A 25,983-nucleotide genomic window follows, 5' to 3' on the forward strand; every position below is an offset into this window, starting at 1 on the left:
GTGATGAGCACTGGGTGTTGTATGGAAACTATGAAACACTGGATTCTACACCTGAAACTAATATTACACTGTGTGTTAACTAGTTGGAATTTAAATAAAAACCTAAAAAAGTTTAAAAAAAAAAAGGTAACACTTAAAAAGTGCTAACTAAAGCACACTGCCTGACCCTCACTGAAAAGTAGCTATTATTGTTAAGATTTCAATAAAGGTTCCTCGATTCTGAATCGGATTCTGCATATATACATATCTAATCTAAAAGGAGTCACTACGAAATAATTTATCCTTGGGACTCATCATATATATCAAGACTATTTCAAAGAGTCCCAAACATATTCCAAATTTCTTCAGAAACTATTTTGGATCAAACACACCATTTTTCTTTCTAGTCCAAACTTCCTTTTCCCTGTTTACCACATCAAAGCCTTGTTTTGTAACATGCAAAGGCTGAGAAATGAGTGAATGCCTCCCAGTATCATTCTTTCCAAAAAGTAAGAGCGTACTTGGAATTATTTTTTATTTTCCTAAAAGGTCCAATAATGTAATGGGAATATAAGTTATCTGTTCCAAATGCTATGTAGCTCCAAAACTGTACCTTCTAAAACACAACACAAAACAACTACCATTCTTTCACACAAAAATAAAGCCCCTCAAAGAGCACAGCAAATTAGGGCCACTTATTATGAAACTATCTCCTATTTGCTTTCTGATACCCACCACCCAGCCACATAAGACATATTAACTCATCTTCACAAAGACTCACACTTCAGGAAGCAGACATATCCTTTGGTACTATACCTATTTCTAGAAGTGGAAAGCGATGCTCAGAGAGGTCCAATCCCAGTACCACTGATTAAGGAAACAAGGACTCCAAGCCAGGTTTTCCAAAGAGCATTTCAGTGCTATCCCCTAGCTCCATATATTAGTAAGATCTCCATAGAAGACTTACTTGCAATTATAGAAAAACGTAATACATAATCATTATAAATCAGCAAAAGGTAGAAAGTCCAGGAAACTATTCAAGAAGGCAAAAGTCTATCTTTATAGAAAGACCTGCATTTAAATGAAATGGAACTGTCACAAAGGCCTGGATGGGCGTCTGTTTTACTCATTTCTGTACACTTGGCACCTCAAATAGCATTCACAGACCAAACATTCAATAAACACTGTTGCATAAATGAAAAAAAGTATTTATGCTTAACAGGATGAATTCTTACCCATATAGAAAACTTGGCTATCCACAACAACTCATTTCTCAAACTTATCAGATTGTAAGTATCAGACTGTCTATGCCTATTGTTAATGGAAAAGGCAAGCTAAAATCCTAATTCTACAACTTACAGTAAACCAAGTCACCTTGCTGAAGCGACATACTGGTGGGAGCTTCATAAAAATCCAGAATGTTAAGACCCTCCAATATATTTACTGCCTCAGTAAATAGTTGTGCACATCCACAGGTGGAACAGTACATTCATCAATTCGTGCAAAGAAAATATTTACTAAGGGACACTGGGTTAAGCATCTGCCTTCGGCTCACGTCATGCTCCCAGGGTCCTGGGATGGAGTCCCACATCGGGCTCCCTGCTCAGCAGGGAGCGTGCTTCTCCCTCTGCCTGCCACATCCCCTGCTTGTGCGTGCACACTCTCTCTGACAAATAAATAAAATCTTTAAAATATCTATCTCTCTGTCTATCTATAGATTATATAGATAACATATATATATAGATCTATATATAGATCTATAGATAGAGAGATAGATATTTATTGAGCGCCGACCACGTCACCAGGTATCGTTATAGCAAATAGGACCTAGCCATGGAAATGGTTTCAAGAAGAACTTATAAATACTGGAGAAATGTTCAAATTTAAACTGGAGAAAGAATTTTAAAAATACACATGTGTATGTTTGCATATAGAGACGATCACAGCTACATAAAAATGTACACATATACATTAAGCCAGAAAAGCAAAACAGTCACTGCTTTCTCTGGATGGTAGAATTATAAGCAATCTTATGTTTTTCTGCATTTTCTACAATTTTTCACCATTAGCACACGACTGTTTTATAGTCAATGAGAAAACCAACAAATACAAAGGCACAAAAATTGACAGTAAGATTATTTCTTAATTTAAAAAGTATTCTGTCATATGTGGAAGTGAACAAAATAAAAGACTACATGCCATACGCAAGCACTAAAAATTATCAATCTAGACCAAGGAAGACCATGTCAGCAATCTGTAACCATAGCTACGTCTTCGAATGTAATCAAAAGTCTAATCTCTGCTAAGGTCATATTGATCTAAAAAGGGTATGTTTTTTCCTTTCCACAACTTACTGACATTTTCTCCACTTCCCAGAATAAGAGCACTAAAAAGAAATAGATGAAATTTATGAAGTTGCCTACATCACTCCTCATGTTCACAGCATTAGGGAGTCCTATTTATGAACAAAGCAAGCTTCGTCATTGTGCAATGAAAACTTTCCACCCATTAAGAGGTTTTTTTATTCCCCCTCTCTTCCAGTAAGAAATCTTTCCCTTATATGTCACTCCCTACAGAAATCTGTAAGAGGCTCTAGGCAGGAAGGTATCTAAACAGATTTTACCTTAAAAATGGATACACTCTTAATTACAGGAAACAAACTGAGGGTTGCTGGAGGGTTGCTGGAGGGTGAGGGAAGGGGTGATGGACATTAAGGAGGACACGTGATGTAATGAGCACTGGGTATTACACAAGACTGATGAATCACTGACTACCACGTCTGAAACCAATAATAAATGTTAATTAATTGAATTTAAATTTTAAAAATGAATATTAAAAAATGGATACACATATTAAAAAAACGGATACACATATAAAGAGACTGACAGCATGGTTTACAGCTCACAGCTCCACTCCACACACCTCTCGAATATCAAAGTGCCTCTTAAGGTTAGTACCAACAATTCCATACAATTCATCAGCAGGAAATAAAGGATCCTCAGAAGGTTCTACAGTAACCTGCAGAGATATAAAACAACCACATTAACCTATTTGAAGACATTATTCAAGGTCACATAAGCCAAAAGACTTTTGAAGAAAATAAAAGATCCAAGAAAGCAACCAACTCACATCCAATTTCTTCTGGTAATTTAGGTTCCTCACAATCATCCTAGTTAGGTGAAGAGCATGATGATCATCCAAAGCGTAGTAGTCGGACACTCCGGACTTTCTACGGAGTAAAGCACACTAAAGTACTCAGAACAGGGAAAAGGAAAATAAAAGTCTTAAACCCTAAAGATCTTCTCTCATCTAAGGCTAACATCATTTTTACTTCCAGAACACTTTAATAAATGTCCTCCAACTTGATTCTCATCGTGTGCCCAGCAGAACAGTATTATCCTTATTTTACAAACAAGAAACACTGATGTCTACCTAAATTAAGTACCCTGCCCTAGGACCCCCAGTAGCCGCGTAAGAATCCGCACATTCTGGTTCTCAGTCTTGACCTTCTAGACCTAGACCAGAGTCTTGCTGATGAGGACTTCTATTTTAATGCTCATCGCAAGCACCTCAAACAAAACTGTGTGATAAAGTTCAACAGCCAGAGGTGTAGTCTGTAACAACAAAGCATCTGTAACTCACCAAGCTCCTAGTGGGGATGCCAGCTATGCTCTCTCATTGCAGGGAGACCACTGAGGCCCCAGCCTTACAAAGCTACCCATTAAGAGTAAGCCATCATGGGTAATACAGAGGCTTGACGACCCTGTCCCTCAGATAAAATAGAACTGTGAGAAGGGCCACCGAAGTTCCTGCTCAATCTCAAGTTCAATATGAATGAAGCACGGGCTTGCTCTGTTTATTAGCTTTGTTCTGACTGGATGGCTTTTTATCTCATATTTCTCTCATATTAGATATACACTAGAAAATAGTATTAGAAAAACAGTGCCTTGGTGGCACGGCTGGTTGAGCCTTGGACCCTTGGTTTCAGCTCAGATCGTGATCTCAGGGTCATGGGATTGAGCCCCACGATGGGGCCCTCACTCATCACGGAGTCTGCTTCAGACTCTTTATTCCTTTGCCCCTTCCCCCTTTGTGCGCGCACACATGCACTCTCTTTCTAAAATCAATCAGTCGATCGATCAATAACTATAGGGGTGCCTGGCTGGCTCAGTCAGTGGAGCATGCAACTCTTGATCTCAGGGCCGTAAGTTTGAGCCCGACGATGAGTGTAAAGATGGCTTAAAAATTTTTAAAAATTTTTTTAAATAAAATAATTGTAAAGACAGACAAAAATATGTACCTGAAAAAATAGAACTTTGGTTCATTTTATGAGTAAGGACTAATCTGCAGCAATCTAAATTGTGATGTCTTGTCTAGGGAAAATGCCAAACCCTTAACAGATAATTCTTGGAAATGGGTCCTCACCGTGGCTTCAGGGCACTCTCCACCTCTGGAGGGGGCGTTTCTAAATGAGAGCAGAGACCGTGCTTACTCCTCACTATAGCCCTACAACACTTGGCAAATGGTAGACCCTTCAGGTTTTTTAACTTAATATGACATTTTACAACAAACAGTATCTTTTACATGCTTCATACATCATACCAGCTATATTTGCTGACTTCTAGATACACTGTGATAATTCAGAAAGCAGAGAGAAGCAGAAGGCACTACTTCCGAATCAGGAAATATTAAAATAAAATGTTTTCTTCTAAAAACTGCCTGGTATTTACCAAAACAGCAGGAAAGGGAAAGCTTTGATGAGACACTGTATTATAGAAGTCTTTGTGACAAATTAATTCCTTTGGGTGGCTAATCAGAGAGGTTTAAAATATGTATTTACAAAGACAGAAGAAACCCAAAGCAATGTGTGACTAGTAAATTTTATCAGACTGTTAAAAAAAAAACAAACCATTACTACTATTAGGTCATTATCACCTAATCACTATCCCATGATTTTATTTTTTTTTTAAGATTTTTTATTTATTTATTTGACAGACAAAGATCACAAGCAGGCAGAGAGGCAGGCAGAGAGAGAGGAGGAACCAGGCTCCCTGCTGAGCAGAGAGCCCAATGCGGGACTTGATCCTAGGACCCCGGGATCATGACCTGAGCCGAAGGCAGAGGCTTTAACCTACTGAGCCTAGCCCGTGATTTTAAACAGGTGCCCCTGTCCCGTGATTTTAAACAGGTTATTATGAATAATCAAAGCTAGTGGTAACAGGGCACTTCCCAGGGACCAGACACTGTGCTATGAGGTAGAAACTATTCTCGTCTTCACTTCACATGTAAAGAAATGAGGCTCAATGAAGTTAACTAGTTTGTCCAGTCAAAAGGGTAGTAAGTAAGGCAAGCAGAAGATGATTCCAGAACCTACACCTCTAACTTGGCATAGACTGCCTACAGCTTTTATGGGCACGAAATAACTTCTTTTTAAATAGAAAATTTTTTTTAATTAATACTCCTCAAATACTATTTTCATTTCCTCGTTAAGCATCCACAAACAGTGGCAGCCCACTCTGGCCTGTACCCCACTCACACCCCATTCCACCGTGTCCTCTCTCTAGGCTGAAATGCCTGCGCCACCGTCTCCCTGCCACGGTCAGTGCAATCAGAAAGGAACGCAGCGTGGCAACTCACACACTTGTGTCAGCATAAATAAACAAGTGTTCTTCTGTTTCACACAGGCAGAAACTCAGGCTCGTGCTAAGCTTTTCTCAGCCAACCTCAACACAACTCCCTTAACCACTCCTCCCTTCGCCTCTAGTTGCTCTTTATAAAGAAAAAAAATCCACTCTTTAATGGTCCAGTTATGATAAACAACAACAATAAAAATAATGGCAGAAGGGGCACCTGGGTGGCTCAGTGGGTTAAACATCTGCCTTTGGCTCAGGTCATGATCTCAGCATTCTGGGATCGAGCCCCGCATCGGGCTCTCTGCTCAGCAGGGAGCCTGCTTTCCCCCCACTCTCTCTGCCTGCCTCTCTGCCTACTTGTGATTTTTCTGTCAAATAAATAAAGAAAATCTTAAAAAATAATAAGGAAAACAGCAGTTAACATTTTTAGGTCCTTATTTAAAGCAGGTATTGTTTCAAGCAATTTACATATATCATCCCATTTAATCCTCACAAAACTCACAAAAATGGTCTTCTTTTTTTTTTTATATTTATTTTTATTTGTTTATTTACAGCATAACAGTGTTCATTGTTTTGGCATCACACCCAGTGCTCCATGCAGTACGTGCCCTCCCTATTACCCACCACCTGGTTCCTCAACCTCCCACCCCCCCCACCCCCCACCCCCCGCCGCCCCTTCATAACCCTCTGGTTGTTTTTCAGAGTCCATAGTCTCTCATGGTCTTCTTACCCCTGAACTCTAACCTGACATGACTAGACCAGTGACCAGCAGGAGCCAGCTCAGGGCTGACTCACAGGAGCCAAGTGTGTGCACCTCTTGCTGAGTTCACACTCAGTGGTGTCCTGTTGGGACCCTGCCATAGGCCTCAGTGGGATACATTGTACCAGAGGCACCGGCAGATGCCACAAAGCCAGACTCCTCCCCTCCCCAGAGAACCAGCTGTTATGCATCCACCTGCTCATGAGAATGAGCTAAACTCCACGGTATGGCTGCCTCAGCATCTGTTCTGTGTGGCTAGGGGACAGCAGGAGCCTGAAACCAGCTCCAGCCCACTCAGGCAGGCATAGGTGCTGGAGAGCAGCGCCAGACTCACAAGCACGTCAAGGTCCCGATCAGATTTCCCCAACAACCCTTGTGACCAACAGGCCCTTCCACCTCCCAGCTCCTTCCTGGACGCCTTACATGCGTAAGACCTAATGCAGAACCGAACAAAATGCCAATCTTTTGTTCTGAATTGACTAAAGTAGCCATAGCCCTTGAACTCCCAAGTGCTCCAAACACAGACCTTAAGAAAAAATGGGCTCAGGCTCCGCCTCTGTGTGTGCTCTGCCTTGAGCAGCAGGCCTGGCCCCTGGAGGCATGCCGTGTACTTCCTCCAGGTTCTGTGAGTAATAAGCCTGTCCACTTCAATTTCTCCTGCAGTCTGTTGTTGAACCACAGCTCACCATCCAGCACTCTGTGCTCCACTTAACAAATATTAATTTAACAGTGTCATTTAACTACAACTGGATGGCTCAGTCGGTAAAACATCTGACTTCCTGATTTCGGCTCAGGTCATGATCTCAGGGTTGTGAGATCGAGCCCTGCATAAGGCTCCGTGCAGATGTCACTGGGTCCCACTCTCAGAAGGGCCCTATGCTGAGTGTGCAGCCTGCCTGGGATTCTCTCTCTCCCTCTGCCCCTCTCCACTCTTGTTCTCTCCCTAATAATAAAATAAAATCTCTAAACAAAAAAAACAAAAAGCACAGTCAACACCTACACACCAGTGGGTTGGATCGACCTTCCATATGTTCTCCCTATATTTCTTTACAGGCCTGATCACACATGCACATTTTATCATTATATCACAGTAATTACTTATCGCCCACCTCCCTGACTAGAATGTTAAGTTCCCTGAGGTCAAAGACAAAGTCTATCTCATAATCTTGACACCTATAACAGTGTCTGCCACACGACAGATGTTGGACGGATATCTATTAAAGAAATGAGAAACCTTCTATTAAAAGAAATAACAAGGGGCATCTGGGTGGCTCAGTGGGTTAAACCTCTGCCTTCGGCTCATGACCTGAGATCCTGGGGTTGACTGGGCTCTCTGCTCAGCAGGGAGCCTGCTTCCTCCTCTCTCTCTGCCTGCCTCTCTGCCTACTTGTGATCTCTGTCAAATAAATAAATAAAATCTTTAAAAAAAAAAAAAAAAAGGAAGAAGAAGAAATAACGAACAAGCTGGTGTTGTAGTTTAGAAATTCAACTCTGTAGTTCAAAGAATTGAACCCTGAAACAGCAGCTCAAGAACAGATTGACTGTGGTTGGATCTGGCAAATTTAACTCTTAGAAAAAAATAATGAAACTTTCTCTTCGACAGAGCAACAGGCCTGTCATTCATTCATTCTTGGAAGCCTGGAAAGAACAAGGGCTTCTGTCTCACCTGCAATGCAGGTCGGCACCCCCGAGGTCCTCCGCGGACACTTCCTCTCCAGTGGCGGCTTTCACCTACAGCAAGGAGAAAAGTAGGTGAGTTCTGCCCATCAGAGAAATAAAAACGCTAACCTAACATGCACGTCTTCTAACCTGACTATGCCTACCACTCTCTCTTCCGCACAGCTAAAGATTTTCCTTCCTTCCTTCCTTCCTCCTTCTCTTTCTCTCTTTCTTTTTTTCATTTTTGAAGTAGACTTCACACCCAGCATGGAGCCTAATGCAGGGCTCAAACTCAAGACTCTGAGATCAAGACCTGAGCTGAGATCAAGAGTTGGACACTTAACCCACTGAGACACCCAGGCGCCCCAAGATTGTTTTCTTATTCCACCCACCCAACAAACACAGAAAAAACTGTCTCTGGTCTACAGAGAAAAATCTAAACCCAGAGCCACTAAGGAATTCTCCCACAGCCCCTGAGCAAGGGATGGAACCTGAGCTGAATCGAGCTATTTCTGATCTGAAAGCCCGCTCTCCTTCTCCCACCTTCTGCGCAGTAAAGCATTTGTGTCTGTGCATATGCTGCTCCCCCTGCCTGGGCTCCCTGCTCTCTGTCACCCACCTGGGGAATCCCTCCTTCTCCTGCACGCCCCATCTGCTCTATGTGGCTTTCCCTGACCTGCACAGGCCTTTTCATCATTAGCAACACCCAGAGCAATAAGAGAATAAGGTTTGCTCATCTGTGGTCCAAGAACACCCCTCATACACCTCCAACAGGGCACCCGGCAGACTGTGCACGTCATAACATGCATGTGTCTCTCTTGTCTCCTCTATACTGTGAGAGCCTTGATGGCAGCCACTGTGATGTAGTCATCTTTGAACGCTCAGGAAATTTAATGAATTAAGGCCTTTAGAAAAACTGAAGAACTATCCTGAAAAACCGCAGTAACTCTCACAAACTCTTACAAGTGCAATACCTTTCAAAGGCCAAAAAAATCTCTAAGATTACCCACACCTAAGACTCAGCAGAATATGACCAAAAAGAAAGAAACCTGAAGGAATAAATGAAGAATGGCTTAACTACAGCCTAAGAAATTCTAATAGGAAAACAGAAAAATCAGTTAGTGCCAAATGTCAACCTGACCCCTTAGGAATTGCTAATCGGTTCCTACTTCTTGTGTTGATTGATTTTTCTTTCTTTTATAGGAAGAGCTGGTGTTAGAACAATGAACATTTACCTAAACTGCAGAACAGAAAGGACTTATTATTCAATACATCAGAAGTTCTGTCTTAAACAAAATATTATTGCGCAGAGAAAAGTAATTAAAATTTTCCCTTCCAATTACTCCACCCACAGAACTAAATTCTTGGTTCTCTTCTTCCCAAAATATTCAGTGTAAAATAGCATTCAGCCCAGACAATAACTAATTATGAGAGGTGCCTGGATATTTAAAGTTGTAAAAAGGAATAAACAACTGACATATTCTTTATTTCCAGGGATCTGACTAATACCAAGTTATAAAATAAGGATGCGTCATTGGTTAGTATTTACTGAACACCCACAACATGTTTGATACTGTGACAGGTGCGAGGACGGTAAAAATTAAGAACAGCTCATTCTACGAAATATCAAGTTCAGAAGACAGAAGAACAAAAAGCTCCTTCAGAAACTTGTCTTACTATTAGGCATTTTTTTCAACCATTCTAAAAGCTACAGCAACTCAACTGCATACGATGCATGGAAACTTTTTTCAATTTTCAGTAAAACAACAGTTAAAATTTAGAACCCTCAAACTGATGAGATTGCTGAGGCTTGCTTTTTTTTTTTTTTTTTAACCTGTAAACATGGTCATTCGGTGGTAGACTACAGAAGAGAGTGCAGTTCTCTCAGAGAACTGCTGACTTGTTGAGGTACAAGGTAAAAATCCTCACCAATGACTGGACATTGCCAACAGCACCCTTCAGAAAACTCTTCTCTCAGAAACAGCTAGTGTTGTTTCAGTATTAATGATGCTGCCTACGGTCCCAAAAAAGGCGTTTTCAAATTTCAGTCCTATCTTTACTCGTTCTCTAAGGAAAAACACCTCAAAACTACTGAAAGTTTGTACGTGTCACTAGACAAAGGGAAATTCTAAATGAATTCTCCTCTCACTTACCAATAGTATCACTTACAGCTAGAAATATGTCAAAGAATAAATGATACCACAGGCCTTTTGAATAATGCCTTCAGACTTTTATCGCATTTTAAAACGGCAGCTCTTCAGGCTTGCCTGATCCTCAATAAAATTTATGAAAAATAAACACAATCATCTACAAAATATACATATTTCACATCAAAGCAAGCATAAGCTCTTTTTAATGTACTCTTTTTAATGAATTCATGTTATTCCAAAATCAAAGATGATTTTTTTGACAGACTTACTCTTTGAGATAGAATTCACACATCATAAAATTCACATTTAAAGAATACAATTCAGTGTTTTTCAGTGTATTTTCACAGCTGTGGAACCATCAAAACCGCCTAGTTCCAGAAGTTTCATCACTCCCAAAGGAAGCCCATACTCATTACAGTTACTCCCCATTCTACCTTCCTCTTGATCCTGGCAACCGCAAATCTACTTGTGGTCTCTAGGAATTTGCTTATTCTAAATATTTCATAAAAGCAGAATTATACAATATTTTTCCTTTTGCGTCAAATTTCTCCTTTTGTGACATAATGTTCTCAAGTTTCATCCATGGAGTAGCATGTGTCAGAACTTCATTCTTTTTTATGGCTGAATCATATTCCACTGTGTGTATATTATAGTTTTATAGGATTCTTGACATTCTCTTCACCTGTATAACATTCTTAGATTTCACTAAATAATGGGATATTCTGTTGTAAGATATAGTAATTATACCTGTGCCTTCAGCTACCCTCTCTTCACCCGTTTGAAGTCTGGGCCCAGATTGTGACACATGCATAGCAGAGTGAAGACTGCATTACTGAACATCACTGAAATGGAGCTGAGCATGGAGGAGATGGGAAGGGCCCAGGATTATGTAATCCACTCCTTAGTCCTACAACACAGGGAGCTCCCCAGTAAGCGTGCACTGGGTCCCACTCTCTGAAGGGCCCTGTGTTTGGACTTTAATGCTCAGTGGTTACCCTACTGAAATTCTACTTTTATCTTTGAATAGGTGTTCTGTAAATGAAGTCTAATGGGACAATGGGGTATGTGGGTTGGCCGCTCTGTCTGGTCTGGTCGTGGCTCTTGGCTGGTCTGTCTCCCACCATCTTTCTGGAAAGGGTTCTTGGCTCCCTGCTTCCCTGCCAGCTGATACGTAGGCCCTGGGCACTGCCCCATCTGTTCCCCCCCATCCCTGCCTAGCGACTATTACACCTGTCCCCAGTGCGGCCTGCCACGGGCAAAGGGAAGACCAGGTATCAGGCATGCACCCCTGGTGTCTCAGGGTGGAACACAGCAGCACCTTCACCACTCTGGGCTGGCAGTGCTGAGCTGTATTCTCTAGCAGGTGCACAGTGGTGGTGGAGGTGGGAGCTGAGGGATAGCTTTTTGTCCCTTGCCCATCTGAATACCAAGCACATCCTGGAATGCAAGCTGCATACCCCTGGGGGGTCATATGTCCACCAGGAGTTGAACGATGGGCCCACTGGAAGCACAGAAGCCTGAGAGGGGAGTATTCTATGCTTGAAGAAACGTGCTTAAACAGCAAATAAAAAACACCAAGACAGTTAAACATACGAATGTTTTATATTTTATATAAAACACGTTTTATATTTTACATACAATATGTTTTATATTTTAGTCCCTTTAAGAGTACTTGTTCCTCCTTTTTTGAACAAGGGGTCTCATATCTTCATTTTGCACTGGGGTCTGCAATTACGAAGCTGGTCCTACCAGTGATTTGTAACGACTGCTAGGATTAGGAATGTAGAGTACCTCTCACAGCTACTCTAACTTGTTCCTTTTTTTTTTCCCAACTTAATCTTTTTGAAAAGGTAATGTTTTCACAGGACTCAGAAAGTCAAAGGTCTCAAAATGTTTATACTCAGCACAGACACACATACACACAAGTCAAAGGTCTCTCCCTTGCCCTATTTCATCTCCTCTGCATTAAAACTATGTTTACTGTACCTTTTCAGAGTTTCTTTATGCATATACAAGCTTACAAGTGCATAATATGCCCTGCTTAAAACAGAAGTTGACATATTATATGCAAGCACCTTGTTCATCAACTTCCAGGGACCCTGAGTCAAACAAGAACGCAACTGATGGAGAAGAAAAAATAAGCAAAGTTTATTTCATCAGCCATTCAACAAATGATGCTAGGCCAACTACATATCACATACAAATGATGCTGGATTCCTTCCTTAAGTCCTACCCAAGCTAACTCAAAATGGATTACGAACTTGTAAGTAAGAGCTCAAACTATAAAACTTAAAAGAAACCCAAGTATTAAATCTTCATGATCTTGCAATAGGCAAAGCCTTCATAGATATGACACGAAAAGCACAGCAAAGAAAAAAAAATGCAAAAACTGAACTTTACCAAAATTAAACATTTTCATGCTTCAAAGGAAGATGTCATCAAGAAACTAAAGACAATCCATAGAAAGAAAATATTTGTATCCAGACCCATAAAGAAGTCTCACAACTCTAAATATTAAAGACAAAAAGCCCAATTTAAAAAGTGTGCAAAAAGATGTAAATAGGTAGCTCTCCAAAGATGATATACGAATGATCAACCAGCACATGAAAGGCGCTCAACAACATGAGCCATTAGGGAAATGCAAATCACAATCTGAATGAGGTACCATCCATTAGGATGGCTGCCTTCACGTAGACACATAACAACAGCTGTCTGCAAGGAAATGGAAAAATCAGAACCCTCACACACAGCTGCCAGGAACATATAAAAAATATGCTGTGGGCAGTTTGGCAGTTCCTCAAGATGGGAAACCTAGAGTTTCCATTTAACCTAGCAACTGTACTCACAGGTCTATAAACTTTATAACGGGAAACACATCCATTTAAAACTTGGACAGGAAGGTGCACAGCAGCATTACTCCTAATATCCAAATGCTGGAAACAACCTGAGTGACTCTCAGCTGATCAATGGATACACAACATGCTGCCTATCCATATAATGAAATATTATTCAGCAATAAAAACAAATGAAGTGGTTTCTCAAACACTTAAACACATAATTATCACATGATCCAGCAATTCTACATCTGAGCAGATACCCAAAACAAGTGAAAGCAGGGACTCAAACAGATATGTGTGTATGCTCAGAGTCACAGCAGCAATACCCGTAACAGCCCCAAATTGGAAGCAACTCAAAAGTCCATTGATGGATGAGTTAATAAACAAAATGTGGCAGATACGTGCAACGGAGTATTATTCAGCCTTAAAAAGGAAGTTCTGACATATGCAAAAACATGTTGAATCCTGAGGACATCGTCCTAAGTGAAATACACCAATTCCAAAAGGACAGACACTGTATGACTGCACTTAAACAATGTAGCTACAGTAGTCAACTTCATAGAAAAAGTAGAATTGTGGTAGCCAGGAGCAGTAGAGGTTGGAGACAATAGGGAGTTAATGTTTAATGGGTACAGATTTTCAGCTGGAGCAGATGAGAAAGTTCTGGAGATGGGTGGTGGTGATGGTTGCACCACAATGTGAATACATTTAATGTCACAGAACTGTGCTCTTAAAAATGATTAAAATGGGGACGCCTGAGTGGCTCAAGCATGACTCTTGCTTTTGGCTCAGCTCACCATCTCAGGGTGGTGATACTGAGCCCCAAGTCAAGTTCTGCACCCAGCGGGGAGTCTGCTTGAGGATTCTCTCCCTCGGCTTGTACTCTTTCTTCCTCTAAAATAAAAAAAATGAAGCTTTGAAAAAAAAATGGTTAGAACGGTTTTTTAAAAATGGTTAGAATGGTAAATCTTATATTATGTGTATTTAAGTTCAATCAATCAGTCAAGACTATGTTCTTACCAGTGGGGGTCCTGCCAAGAAAATGGTACCCTGCTTGCGTACAATGATGTTTTCATCAGCCATCGCAGGCACATAAGCACCACCTGCTGTACAAGAGCCCATGACCACCGCTATCTGGAATCCAAGCATAAAAGAAACCCAACAGGTGAGGTTCAAACAGTTGGCTGTAGTCTCTGGATCTAAAGACCCATAATTGTCACAGTACCAGGGGCTCTTACTAGCTGGTTCCTATAAGTCCTTTTAAAAATGGTCCTCTAAGTGTTTGGAATAGTTCCTTAACTACTTCTATCAAAACCTTTTGAAGGGATTAGGTCACATCTTTACAAAATTTATGGATAGTCCCCTTGTTGGAGGGAAGCCTGGCCATTTAGAACATCAGCCTGATTAACTCATGGGGAGAAGAAACTCCACAATCCACCCACAGGTCATCAACACTGTGTTGAAACTAATAATAAGTCTTCTCAACAACCACCACTTACCTCATGGGAATGCTGAAATAATTCTCCAAATGAGTGTGAATATTTTGTGTTACCCTGAATATGGTGTATTCTAAATATAATACTAATGTTAGCATTACAGCTGGAAATTGTGTTCGAGAGCAAGTCAGCTGTGTGGACCCAGGGTGATGTTTCTGTTGAGAGCCCACAGTGCTGTTTTCTCTACATTTAGGTGTGTTTGAAATGCTCCATAACAAAGCTTTTTAAGAAAACTCTTTCCCAGAAATTAGTAAGACACAAAGAATAATGAAATGAGTTTGGCTGATTCCTCCTAAGTAAGAATAAGTAACATCAGAGAAAAATAAGAAAAATATATAATGGCCATTTTTTAAAATTACCACACAAAAGCAGTTTTTGCTAATGATTCCAATATTCCATCAGTTTTCTTAGAGTCATGCAAATACATTTTGAAATAAAAATGCTACACTAGTATTAATCCAAAGATGCAAGGCAGCAAGAGGTAACATTTTCCCATCGAAATGGGCTACCACAAAAAGTATTTTTCCCTACTTCACATATGTTATTAAAAATGGCTATAACATTTCACTGTCAACATATTACAAAAGTATTTGTCATGTATCATTTTTGCTTATCAATCACTTGGAAGTTTATTTTCAAAATTTCTATGGCTAGAAAAACACTCACACAAGCAAAGGAGCACAGGAAACATTCACTGTAACCGTGTTCACAATAGTGAAGATAGGCAAATAACAAACACATCCATCAACACCGCATTTTGAATGGATAAATGAAACATGAATAAATAAGTTCTTTAAAAATCTAAGGGAGAAAGACAAATGAAATGCTACCACTTTATAAATCCAAGTGGAGGGTGCATGAGTGTTCCATTATTAGTGCATTATTCTCTGTACTTTCTGCATGTTGGAAATATTTTATGAGCTTTTTCTTTAAGGCTTGAGGAGTAAAGGACATGATGATGATTTCAATTCATCAGCCTGTTCTCAGTACAAGAACAGCAGATACAGCTCAAACTATTTCCGTATCCCCCCTCCAGAAAAAAAGAAAAGAAAAGGCAAGGAAGTAGAGAAGAGTCACCGTGAAGTAATAATCTAAAAAGGCACAAATTTCAAAAGTAAGACCCAAAGAACGAAACAGGCATAGCAGGGTTCCGTGACAGCAAATTGAAAGCAAAAGAAAAAAACAGCAATGATCAGCAAATAATCAGAGACCAAGGATGGGAGGTGGGGTGAGTAGGAGACAAAGAAAGAATTCAGGTGTCGAAAGGCAGAAAGACAAAAATGATGGCAATGAACCTGAATGCCATCACGCCATCTCAGGGGGGAGAAAACATCTACCGATTTAGTAGAAAAGTTTCACAAGTGAATAGTGAACAAATTATTAGTGCATCTACACCAGGGAATTTTACCGTATTCCTAAGGGCACTTCAGATGTGTTTTTTTCCCCACAGGACTTCCAAAACCAAGGAAATCGACAATCCACTTCTCTCACATAAACTGCGAGTGGACCCCAGTGACTCCAGACTCTTGGGATTCACGTCCTGTATAATCCTATCCCCCTCGAGTGTGGTGGATCTGGTAACATGCTTCTAACACACAGATTATACCAAGTGTCACTCTTGTGATTGAGTTCTGAGAGATCACATCTCCCCCCCGCCAGCCCCCTTTTCTTGCCACTTGCTTGTTCGCTCTGATGCAGCCAGCTAACATGGGGAGACTTGCTCTCTACGCTGCCCACTTGAGAAGGAAGCTCAAGATGCTTCCAGCCAATAGCTCCTGAGGAAGCGAGCCGGGTCTGTAGAGAAATACCCCAGCCGGGGCAGAGCCTTCCCAGTCCAGCCTGCAGGGGACTGCAGCCCCCTGTGCTCAGCACTGGAGGATCCAGCCCAGCTGTGCTTTGAGCCCTGAACCACAGACACACAGCAGGGTAATATATGGTGCTTTCAACTACCAAGTGTGGGGGGAATTTGTTATATAGTACTATACTAGTAATACAGAGATCAAAAGCCATCTACCTTCAGTAACTGCAATGGAGGTATCTCTGAAACCCTGGGACACTCTCAGTTAGGAGTACTCTGTGGTTGCTGGTCTGTAACCTGTCTGTCTATAAGTCATTCCTTTATTCCAGAGATGGGAGATAGGCCATAAAGAGAATTCTGGACCATGCCGGACGGTAATGAATAAACAAAAGATGTGGGTAAACATTGAAACCATCATGCTACATGAATAAAGACTTATTATATGATCCCTTTCAAATGAAATGTGTCCTAGACAAATCCACAGAGACAGAAAGTAGAGGAGTGGTTGCCAGGGGCTGGAGGGATTGGATAGAAACGGGGAGTAACTGTCACTGGAAATGGCATTTCCTTTGGGAGTAATGAAAATGTTCCAAAATTGACTGAACTCTGGGAATATCTTAAAAGCCACTGAACGGTACATATTAAATGGGTGCACTGAATGGTATGGGAATTCTCTCTTAAAAAAGCTGTTATAAAATTTAAGAAACAGCTGGGATTATTAAGTATAGAAGATTCAAAATTCTCAAGTTTTTCATCAAGAAGAAACAGGCAGTTCTAGTCACAAGTGTCTCACAGACACTAAACACTATCTCGAAAGCAAATTCTGGTAACAAAAGAGAATAGAAATAGAATAGGAAAATGAAATTTAATAAATGAAATAAAATAGAAACAGGATAGAAAAATGAAACAAAAGAACAGAGAGTAGGGGAGTGAGCACTGTCACAGAATCTCCTCTTCTCATCATGTACTTCTAAGCCAGGCACTCACTCATGAAACAGGGTGATTAGCCCAAGAAGAGCCCTGTCACTGTGTCTACTCCTTCTCCTCACAAAGCGCAGGAACCCCTCGGCAGAAGACCTCCAACAGCTTTCCATGTCTGCAAGCATTCATCTATGGAACAACAAAGATCTTACATTGGGGCCATGCTGGACAAATGATATGGAACCCCAGAGAGAAAATTCTGCTTTCTCTACCAAGAGGACATTAAAAGGACGTAAGTAAGATGCAACTGTTCTGCGCACACACTCAGGGTAGAGATTTGGCTTGCATTGAGGCACAACACAGGCACCAAATCAGGAGAGATGGGAAGGTGACTGTCATCTGCATCAGAACAAAGGAGAACTCCCAAGAACTCCACTGAGAGGCTTGAGTCCACCCAGCCACCTGGGAGGAGGGCTTCCTGAGACACAGACAAACAAGGAGATCCCTCTTACAGAGCTGATAAGAGAAACAAAGGCAAGAGGAATGGAGCTTAGATTAAACCTACTCACAGCTAGCCACTCACTGAGAGATAACCTGAGATAGGCAGAGCATGACCTTCTTCAACGAACTCATAGCTGTCTTAGTACCTTAATGTTTATATTTATTAAAGACTTAAAGGAACATTATCTTAATAGCAGCTAGCCCTCAAGGTTGGGAAAGCCTTGCTTCCCAGTTCCTTAGAGAATTACACCATCCCTAAACCCCACTAATCAAAAAGTGCATAATAAGTTATTCCTCACAATCCCAGTGCAGCTCTTTCTGCCCACAGGTCCTGTCCGTATGCTGTAATAAAATCACCTTTTTAGACCAAAAATGTCTCCAGAGTTCTTTCTCAGCTGATGAACCCCAAAACTTCCAAATTTCACCAGGATGAGGATGTCCATGGTGATCCAAGACTTGAATCAAAAGCAAGAAAGCAGCAAGAAGGCCAAGAAAATGTAACCGGCCATTACACAGCTTGCCATGACTGCCACAGAGGCACAAGCAGAAATTCTGAGTACAAGGAAATGAGATGCTACAAAACAGAGGTAAGAGACTGTGAAACTTTAGATGAAATTTATTACCCTCCAGGTCCTGCCTGAACAAATAAAGACTGGTTCTCATTGCACCAAAACCAAATTACATATTGTAGGTCAGCAGCCTGCCCTACAAAAAGGGCTTCTGAGAGAGAGTCAAGAGGTTCTACACCTAATTCTGAAAAGCTGTGTGAACTCTAGACCTCCATGCTTCCACTGAAAAATTGCACAAGACCATCCAGTTCAAAGGCTCACTTTGATAAATGTAATATAACTTGGAGGGGGGAGAAGTTTCAGTTGCTTGATGGAAAAGCCATTGAAAATATAGCTAATGTTTTGGGGCACCTGGGTGGCTCAGTCGGTTAAGCTCAGGTCATGATCCTGGGGTCCTGGGATCAAACCCCACATGGGGCTCCCTGCCCAGCGGGGTGTCTGCTTCTCCCTCTGCCACTCCCTCTGCCTCTCTTCCCCTGTTCTCTGCTTGTTTTCTTTCTCTCACTTGCTTGCTCTCTCAAGTAAATAAATAAAATCTTTAAAATCTTTAAAAACATTTATATAGTATGGACGCCTGAGTGGCTCAGTCAGTTAAGTGTCTGCCTTCAGCTTGGGTCATGATCCCAGAGTCCTGGGATGGAGCCCAGCTTCGAGCTCCCTGCCCAGGGAGCCTGATTCACTCTTTGCCTGCCGCTGCCCCCTGCTTGTGCTCTCTCTCTCAGTCAAAATAATAAAATCTTAAAAAAAAAAAAAAAAAGTTTTATAGAGTATGTTTTTAGGGGCGCCTGGGTGGCTCAGTCAGTTAAACATCTGCCTTTGGCTCAGGTCACAATCTCAGGATCCTAGGACTGAATCCCACTTCGGGCTCTGCACACAACAGGGAACCTGCTTCTCCCTTTCCCTCTTCCCCTCCCCTCACTCATGCTCTCTCTCTCTCAAATAAATAAATAAAATCTTAAAAAAAAAAAAAAAAAAAAAAGCAAACCTGGAAAGCAAATACTCTCTGTATCACACAAGGAACAAAATTGGTTCCTTCCTCTACCTACAGAGCTTCCGTTAAAAAAATAAAAGCCACAAAATACTCACATCAATTCAATAGCTGTCCAAAACTTAAGAACGTCACCAATTATACTGACTGATCACACTACTGATTCTGGAGCACTCATGCTTATCTGTGCTAAATAGGCTGAAATGTGCACAGAAAACAAAAAGTCCACCTTGCCCAGAATGTCCTGTTTCTTCCTCAATCTTTTTATCAGCCTCAAAGCCGTCAGAGTGATTCCATTTCCCCTAGGCCTTATCTGACTTCATGGAGAGGTTGAAATGTATTTAAAAATAATGAGCAGCAATTCCTGCCCATGGGTACTGTCCCCTGCTTTAATAAAACCACTATTTTTGTACCCCCCCTCCAAAAAATAGGGATGCCTGGGTGGCACAGTCACTTGAGTGTCCAACTCTTGATGTCAGCCTAGGTATAATCTCAGGGTGGTGAGACTGAGCCCCCTTTTGAGCTCTGTGCTCAGCAGAGTGCTTGAGTTTCTCTCCCCCCGGCCCCTGGCAGGCTCTCTCTAAAATAAATAAATAAGTCTTTTAAAAAAAAACCAAAAACATAGTGATATACAGTGCCTGTCCTAACTAAGCCCTTCCTAACAATTACCATGATCTAAAGCAAAGAAAATAAGTTTCAAAAACAATGAGCTAAACCCAGAGGGAGGAGGGGAGGGGAGGAGGGAAGGAGAGAAGCAAGCAAGGACCCCTGCGAGAACTTTAAGTGCCTCTGGGAAAAGAAGAACAAACAGGCAGAGGTGCAAAGAAAACTCAAGGGAAAGGCCCAAGCCGCTGACCCTGCACAAGGTTGAATATGCCTGTTTCAGAAGAAGTGCACTGTTAGTCACAGCGGAAACACTCTATCCCTGATGCACTGAAGGGTCACGGTCAAGCAGGGTGAGAGGTGACGCAGCAGAGCAAAGATCCATCCAGACGAGGTCACCACTAATTTTAAAAATTAATGATACTTGAGACCTAAAGAAGACAAAGGTCCCACCTCTGAAGAGAATTAGAAGTCTCCCACTTCAAAACCCAGGAAGAGGGAGCCACTATCCAGAAAATAAAAGAAGCGTGTTCCCAAGACCATCGAGACACCGGGCATGCATTGCAGAGAGCCCAGGAAAGTTATCCTCAGGGCATGAGACTCTAAGCAAGACCACAGGTCACCAATATAAGAAGTCTTTGAATGCCAAAAACAAAAAACAGGTCCTAAAGCATACCAGAGGAAACAAGAGAGTACCGAGGCAGGTATTTCCTGTAACTGTCTTTCCTACCTGAGAGCAATAACAAACATTTTCAACCTTCTAGGTCTGTAGGAAGCAGTCCACATCTTTACTGCTACAAAGATACAGGAGACAACAGAGATATGATTGTCCAAAGATGTACAACTTAGAAATAAGTGGGTAAGTGGATTTACAGTGGGCAAGGTTAATAACATTAAAAACCAAACTTGGGGAGGAAAGCAGGAACTGAATAAGTAAGGAAGCTAGTGCTCCCTATCAAAATGCACACGTAACAGGCCTCCCTCTTTCGTCTGGGCTGTCGACATTCCACCCAGACTGAGAAAGATCCAGAGACTCCGGGGCCACGTGAGCTACGGCCACAGCCACATCAGCAAGTATGCAGGAGGCCGGGGTCATGCTGATGGCATGTGTCACCACAGGATCAACTCAGACATGTATCACCCAGGTTATCCTGGGGATATAAAAATGAGGAAGATATATATATATAAATCATACACACACACATAAAATATATGTAAGATCTACATTTTAAACCTGAAATGATTAGGTAGGGAGAAAAGCAGAGAATAGACAGGATGACATCACAGTCTGAATCCTAGGGAGAAGACAGGAGCAAACAGGAACAGTAAAATACAGGTCAGTAGGGGCGCCTGGGTGGCTCAGTGGTTTAAGCTGCTGCCTTGGGCTCAGGTCATGATCTCAGGGTCCTGGGACTGAGCCCTGAATCAGGCTTCCTGCTCAGCAGGGGTCCTGCTTCTCCCTCTTCCTATGCCACTCCCCCTGCCTGTGCTCTCCTGCTTGCTCTCTGTCAAAATAAATAAATAAAATCTTTAAAAAGAAAAAAAAATTAAAAAGAAAAACAGAAGTCAACATGGTTATTGGTTGTGAGAAAAAAGAATGGTTAAAAAATATTAACATGAGAGGAAGAAAAGGGATAGATGAAGAGTTACAAAGGAGGGGTTGGCATGAGGATTATAAATGGTAAGTTTAGCTTTGGAAGTAAAGAGGGAAGTAAAGAGGGCTAAAAGAGGGCGAAGTCGCAGTGTGTTCAGTACAACAGTGCTCACACACAGTCTGATTTCTCCAGTGAAGTATGAAGGCAGCTTCAGTGCAGATGTGGCGTTTGGGAGTTCACTTACTGGGGAAAAGATCAAAGTAAGCGCTACAGAAACTGGCAGCAGCTAGAAATTTTTCTCCAATTCCCAGAGGGTCATAAGAATAGAGGCAGGTAAACCTTTCCCTCTAAACTTCCTACTGGAGTGAAAGAGAAAAAAGATATGCTAAGAGAAGTGGCTACATTAAGGAAATATTGATGTTGAAACTTTTAAAAGACAAAAATAAAATAGGAAAAGGGAAAGCATTCTAATGCCCTTCCCACATTTTAGATTTTTTTTTTATCATAGGCATATCCTGCTTATTCAAAAATGTGGACACTTTTAATTTTTAAAAGACCTGTTTTTCAAAGCACTTTAAGCTTTAGGTTCCATGGAGCCAGAGCCTCTACCTGGTTTTATTTACCAGCATAGTGCTTGGTTTACAGTAGGTCCTCCATCAATATTTGTTACGTGTTGACTATTAAAAACTACGTGAACAGAAAGGGCGAAGAATAAGCATGCAAGATGACAGGTCTATAAAGGGCTGAATGATGGCCCCCCCCTCCAAAAATGCCCACACCTGAATCCCTAGAACCTTTGATTATGACCTTATTTGGAAAAGGAGTCCCCACAGATGTAATAAAGATAAGGATCGTCAGATAAGATCATTCTGGATTATATGGGCAGGCCCAAAATCCAACAAGTATCCTTGTGAGAGAGAGAAGAGAAGACACATACACAGGGCAGAAGGAAGACAAGGTAGAGATCAGAGTCACAGAGCCATGAGCCAAAGGAGCACCCAGAGGCAGGAGAAGCCAGCAGGGGCAAGAAACAGAGTCTGCCTTAAAGCCTTCTGAGAGAGCCCCGCATGGTTCCCACCTGGATTTCAGACTCCCAGCCTCCAGAACTTGAGAGAAGAAATTTCTGTCATGTTCAGCCCTCCACCCCCACCCCGTGTGCAGTATTTGTTATGACAGCCCTAGGAAACTAATACAAGGTTAGTACAACTATACAAATAATACCACAAATTAATACCACATTAAATGGGCTGGTTTCCCCTATTAAACAAAAGATCACAGTAAAAACTTCATACCAGGTCATGGAAGGACCTCTGTGCAAAAGTGAGCAAAGCTGAAGTTTCTATTTAGAGAAATAAAGCATAGATGGGCAAAGTCACTACATAACCATAAGATATAAAATAAGTAGTAACTGTTTTGATAAAAAATAAAGATGAGATACAATAATTGCAAGTGAAGGCTAATTCATTAAAATATTACCAAAACACCACAAATTAAGAAATCCAGTAACAAAACATAAACAAAGGAGAAGCATCAATATTATGAAATATTTCAAACATGCCAAAAAAAGATTACAGAATAACAAAAAATAAATATCCTAACACCCAGTCTTAAGAAATCCTGACATTTGGCCAAATTCACTTTAGATTTTTTTTTAAAGAAATAAAACATTTCAGGTACTGTGAAGCCTCCTGCCTGACCCCTTCCTCCCACCTCCCACCTCGAAGGTAGCCACTGTTCTAAAGCTGAGTATATTATTCCCATGCACCTGTTTAAGACATAAGTAATAGATTGTTTGATGTATTTAACATTTACAAACAAAGCAGGTGACTATGGGTTTATTCTACTATTACTTTTACTCAACTTCTTTTCTGAGACTTCTTTATGTTGATGCACGCAATTCTACTTCATTCAATTTAACAGCTAAAAATCGTATTATTCATTTCCCAATAATGGCCACGTAGGTTGTTTGTTAACTTTTGCTACGTCAATGTTACAACAATCTCCCTTGCACCTGTCTCTTCATATAGACAGCAAAGTGCCTCAGAACATAGACCTAAAAAAGCAATTACTCAGTGCCCTTTCTTTTAAGAAACTCTTTCTTTGGTGAACAGCCTTTATGACAATATAAAACTATGCCCATAATGAAGAGAATAATCTAACTACAGATAATCTTAAGGCACTTTCTGTGGGGGAAAAACCTAAATTCTATATTAAGTTCCGTTTTAAGTCATCTCAGAGCACCAATTAGCAATGGCATTTGGAACAAAAAGCAGTACATTTCATTAATGAGAAATTACCTGTGCAATATTTTGAGAAGACATAATCGCCTGGTTATAAAAAATACGCCCAAAGTGATCTCGATCTGGAAATATTTCTGCTTGTCGAGGTAAGTTTGCTCCTCCTGAATCAACTGAAGACAAGGGAATTAATAGAAGTAAGTACACTTGAATGAGCAAAATAGCCTGCACACAGACAGATTTGTATCAGTGAAACAGTTCTTAATCACATTCACAAAAACCTTGCCCTACCGTTCTAAACTATTCTACAGCATCTTTTCCGAGTCCCCCAACACAGCCAAAAATTCACTGTTTTCCTCAGATCCATTAGTGTCTCCTTCGGGGGCCAAATTCCACTCGAAATGTTTAGGACATTCTCTCTTTTGAAGACAAGCTAAAGCCCCAGAAACACCAAAAATTCTTAATCAGTTCAGCTAAAAACAAAAAACGTGTCTTTCCCTCTTTTAAATCAATACAAAACCGTCTACAGAATTCATGTGACAATTCATCACAGACGACTGCCAGGGGACTCTTTTTACTGCAGAGGGGAGTGGGGCCTATGAACGTCCGTTGAATTCAGAACAGAGCTTGCTGACTTCAGAGCTCTGTGATGACTGGTGTGCTTCCTAGCCTTCTATGCCTCACCCTTCTCACCTGTGAAATGAAGGGGACAACAGTAGCTCTCCCAGGGAGCTGTTCCTGGGATGACATGAAATAGGTATGTAAAGTACTCAGTTCAGCACAATGTGAGTGCTCAGAGCAGTGTTATGAAAATTCAGCTAGTCCCATGCCTACTGCTCTTGCCTACATCCATTAAGTCCTTCATTGCTCTTTAATACATGACATCCTGTCTCCAATTCATTCAAGCTTGCCCAAAACAGGGACAACATCATACTCTTCACTCCATCCCCTATGGTGTTTGACACAGCACCTATAAGCAGTAGTAGGGCCCCCCTGGCTATTTTCTACATGTGCGAGAAAAGTTCACATTGTGAGTGAAACAGGTAAATTCACTTTTGCAGAGGGGCACCTGGGTGGCTCAGTGGTTTGGGCCTCTGCCTTCGGCTCAGGTCATGATCTCAGGGTCCTGGGATCGAGCCCCGCATCGGGCTCCCTGCTCAGTGGGGAGCCTGTTTCTCCCTCTCTCTCTGCCTGCTTCTCTGCCTACTTGTGACCTCTCTCTCTCTCTGTCAAATAAATAAATAAATAATATTAAAAAAAAATTCACTTTTGCAGAAAAAAAAAAATCTCTACATCAGTACCTGTTTAAATACCGCACCAGCAATATATGTATGGTGGCATTTCACCAAACTAAACTAATATCCAGGCAGTGCCAATTTTTTTTTAAAGACTTTATTTATTTGACAGAGATAGAGAGAGAGATCACAAGCTGGTAGAGCAGAAGGCAGAGAGAAAGGGGGAGAAGCAGACTCCCCGCTGAGCAGACAGCTCGATGCGGGGCTCGATCCCAGGACCCTGAGATCATGACCTGAGCCGAAGGCAGAGCCTTAACCCACTGAGCCACCCAGATGTCTCAAGGCAGTGCCAATTTTAAACTGCCTTGCCTTTATGTTCCTTTTGAAGTATGCGTAGATTTAAACATTACTTTAATTTCAAATATATACTTTCATAAAGAATTAAATTTCTTTAAATTGCATTTGTTGGAATTATTCAAGCATTTAACATAGTACTTAGCACTCAAGAGATCCATAAATACCAGTTATTATTTTTTCATAGTTTGAACTCATTAGGTCCAGACAAAAAGAAAATACACAGAAGGAAAAATTCCACACCCGTGTAGAGAAAAAAAACTGGCATACATGAAAACACTATCAGAGGTAGTTACTCCTCAGGGATATTATTATAGGTAGCTTTGTTTACTTTTTCTTCCAGAGTTTTTAGCAAAGAATGTGTATTTCTTTTCTAATTATAGGAAAAACTAACAACAGTTTTTTAAAAACCCACTGATAATGTCAGATATAGCCTTCTAAACAGTATTGTATTTTACCAGCTAAAAATAGTTCATTTTATGACTCTCGTGACTTGCCCAAGTAGATGCAGGGGAGTCTGTTTTGCATTGCAATTTCCTGCGCCCGTAAATGTTTCTTCACAGTCACTGGGTAGTAGGTACCTCCTTTGATGGTGGCATCATTGGCAACAATAATGCATTCCACTCTGAAAGGCAGAAATGTCATTATAAAGAGAGTATGAGAGACTT

The 25,983-nt window shown here is 41.1% G+C and overlaps 1 protein-coding gene across 1 annotated transcript in view; it reads right to left on the reverse strand.

The window, feature by feature from the left end:
- Window positions 1–25,983, reverse strand: part of MCCC2 (methylcrotonyl-CoA carboxylase subunit 2) — a 68,966-nt gene that overhangs the window by 19,474 nt on the left and 23,509 nt on the right. The window contains exons 5-10 of the mRNA XM_046000844.1: window positions 25,813–25,940; window positions 23,787–23,899; window positions 14,039–14,152; window positions 8,039–8,103; window positions 3,109–3,208; window positions 2,902–2,997 (exon numbers count right to left, since the gene is read on the reverse strand). Of these exons, the coding sequence (XP_045856800.1) occupies window positions 2,902–2,997; window positions 3,109–3,208; window positions 8,039–8,103; window positions 14,039–14,152; window positions 23,787–23,899; window positions 25,813–25,940 (616 nt within the window). The remainder of the gene's footprint in view (window positions 1–2,901; window positions 2,998–3,108; window positions 3,209–8,038; window positions 8,104–14,038; window positions 14,153–23,786; window positions 23,900–25,812; window positions 25,941–25,983) is intronic.

This window comes from Meles meles, chromosome 3 (genome assembly GCF_922984935.1).
Source record: "Meles meles chromosome 3, mMelMel3.1 paternal haplotype, whole genome shotgun sequence".
Classification (NCBI taxonomy): domain Eukaryota; kingdom Metazoa; phylum Chordata; class Mammalia; order Carnivora; family Mustelidae; genus Meles; species Meles meles.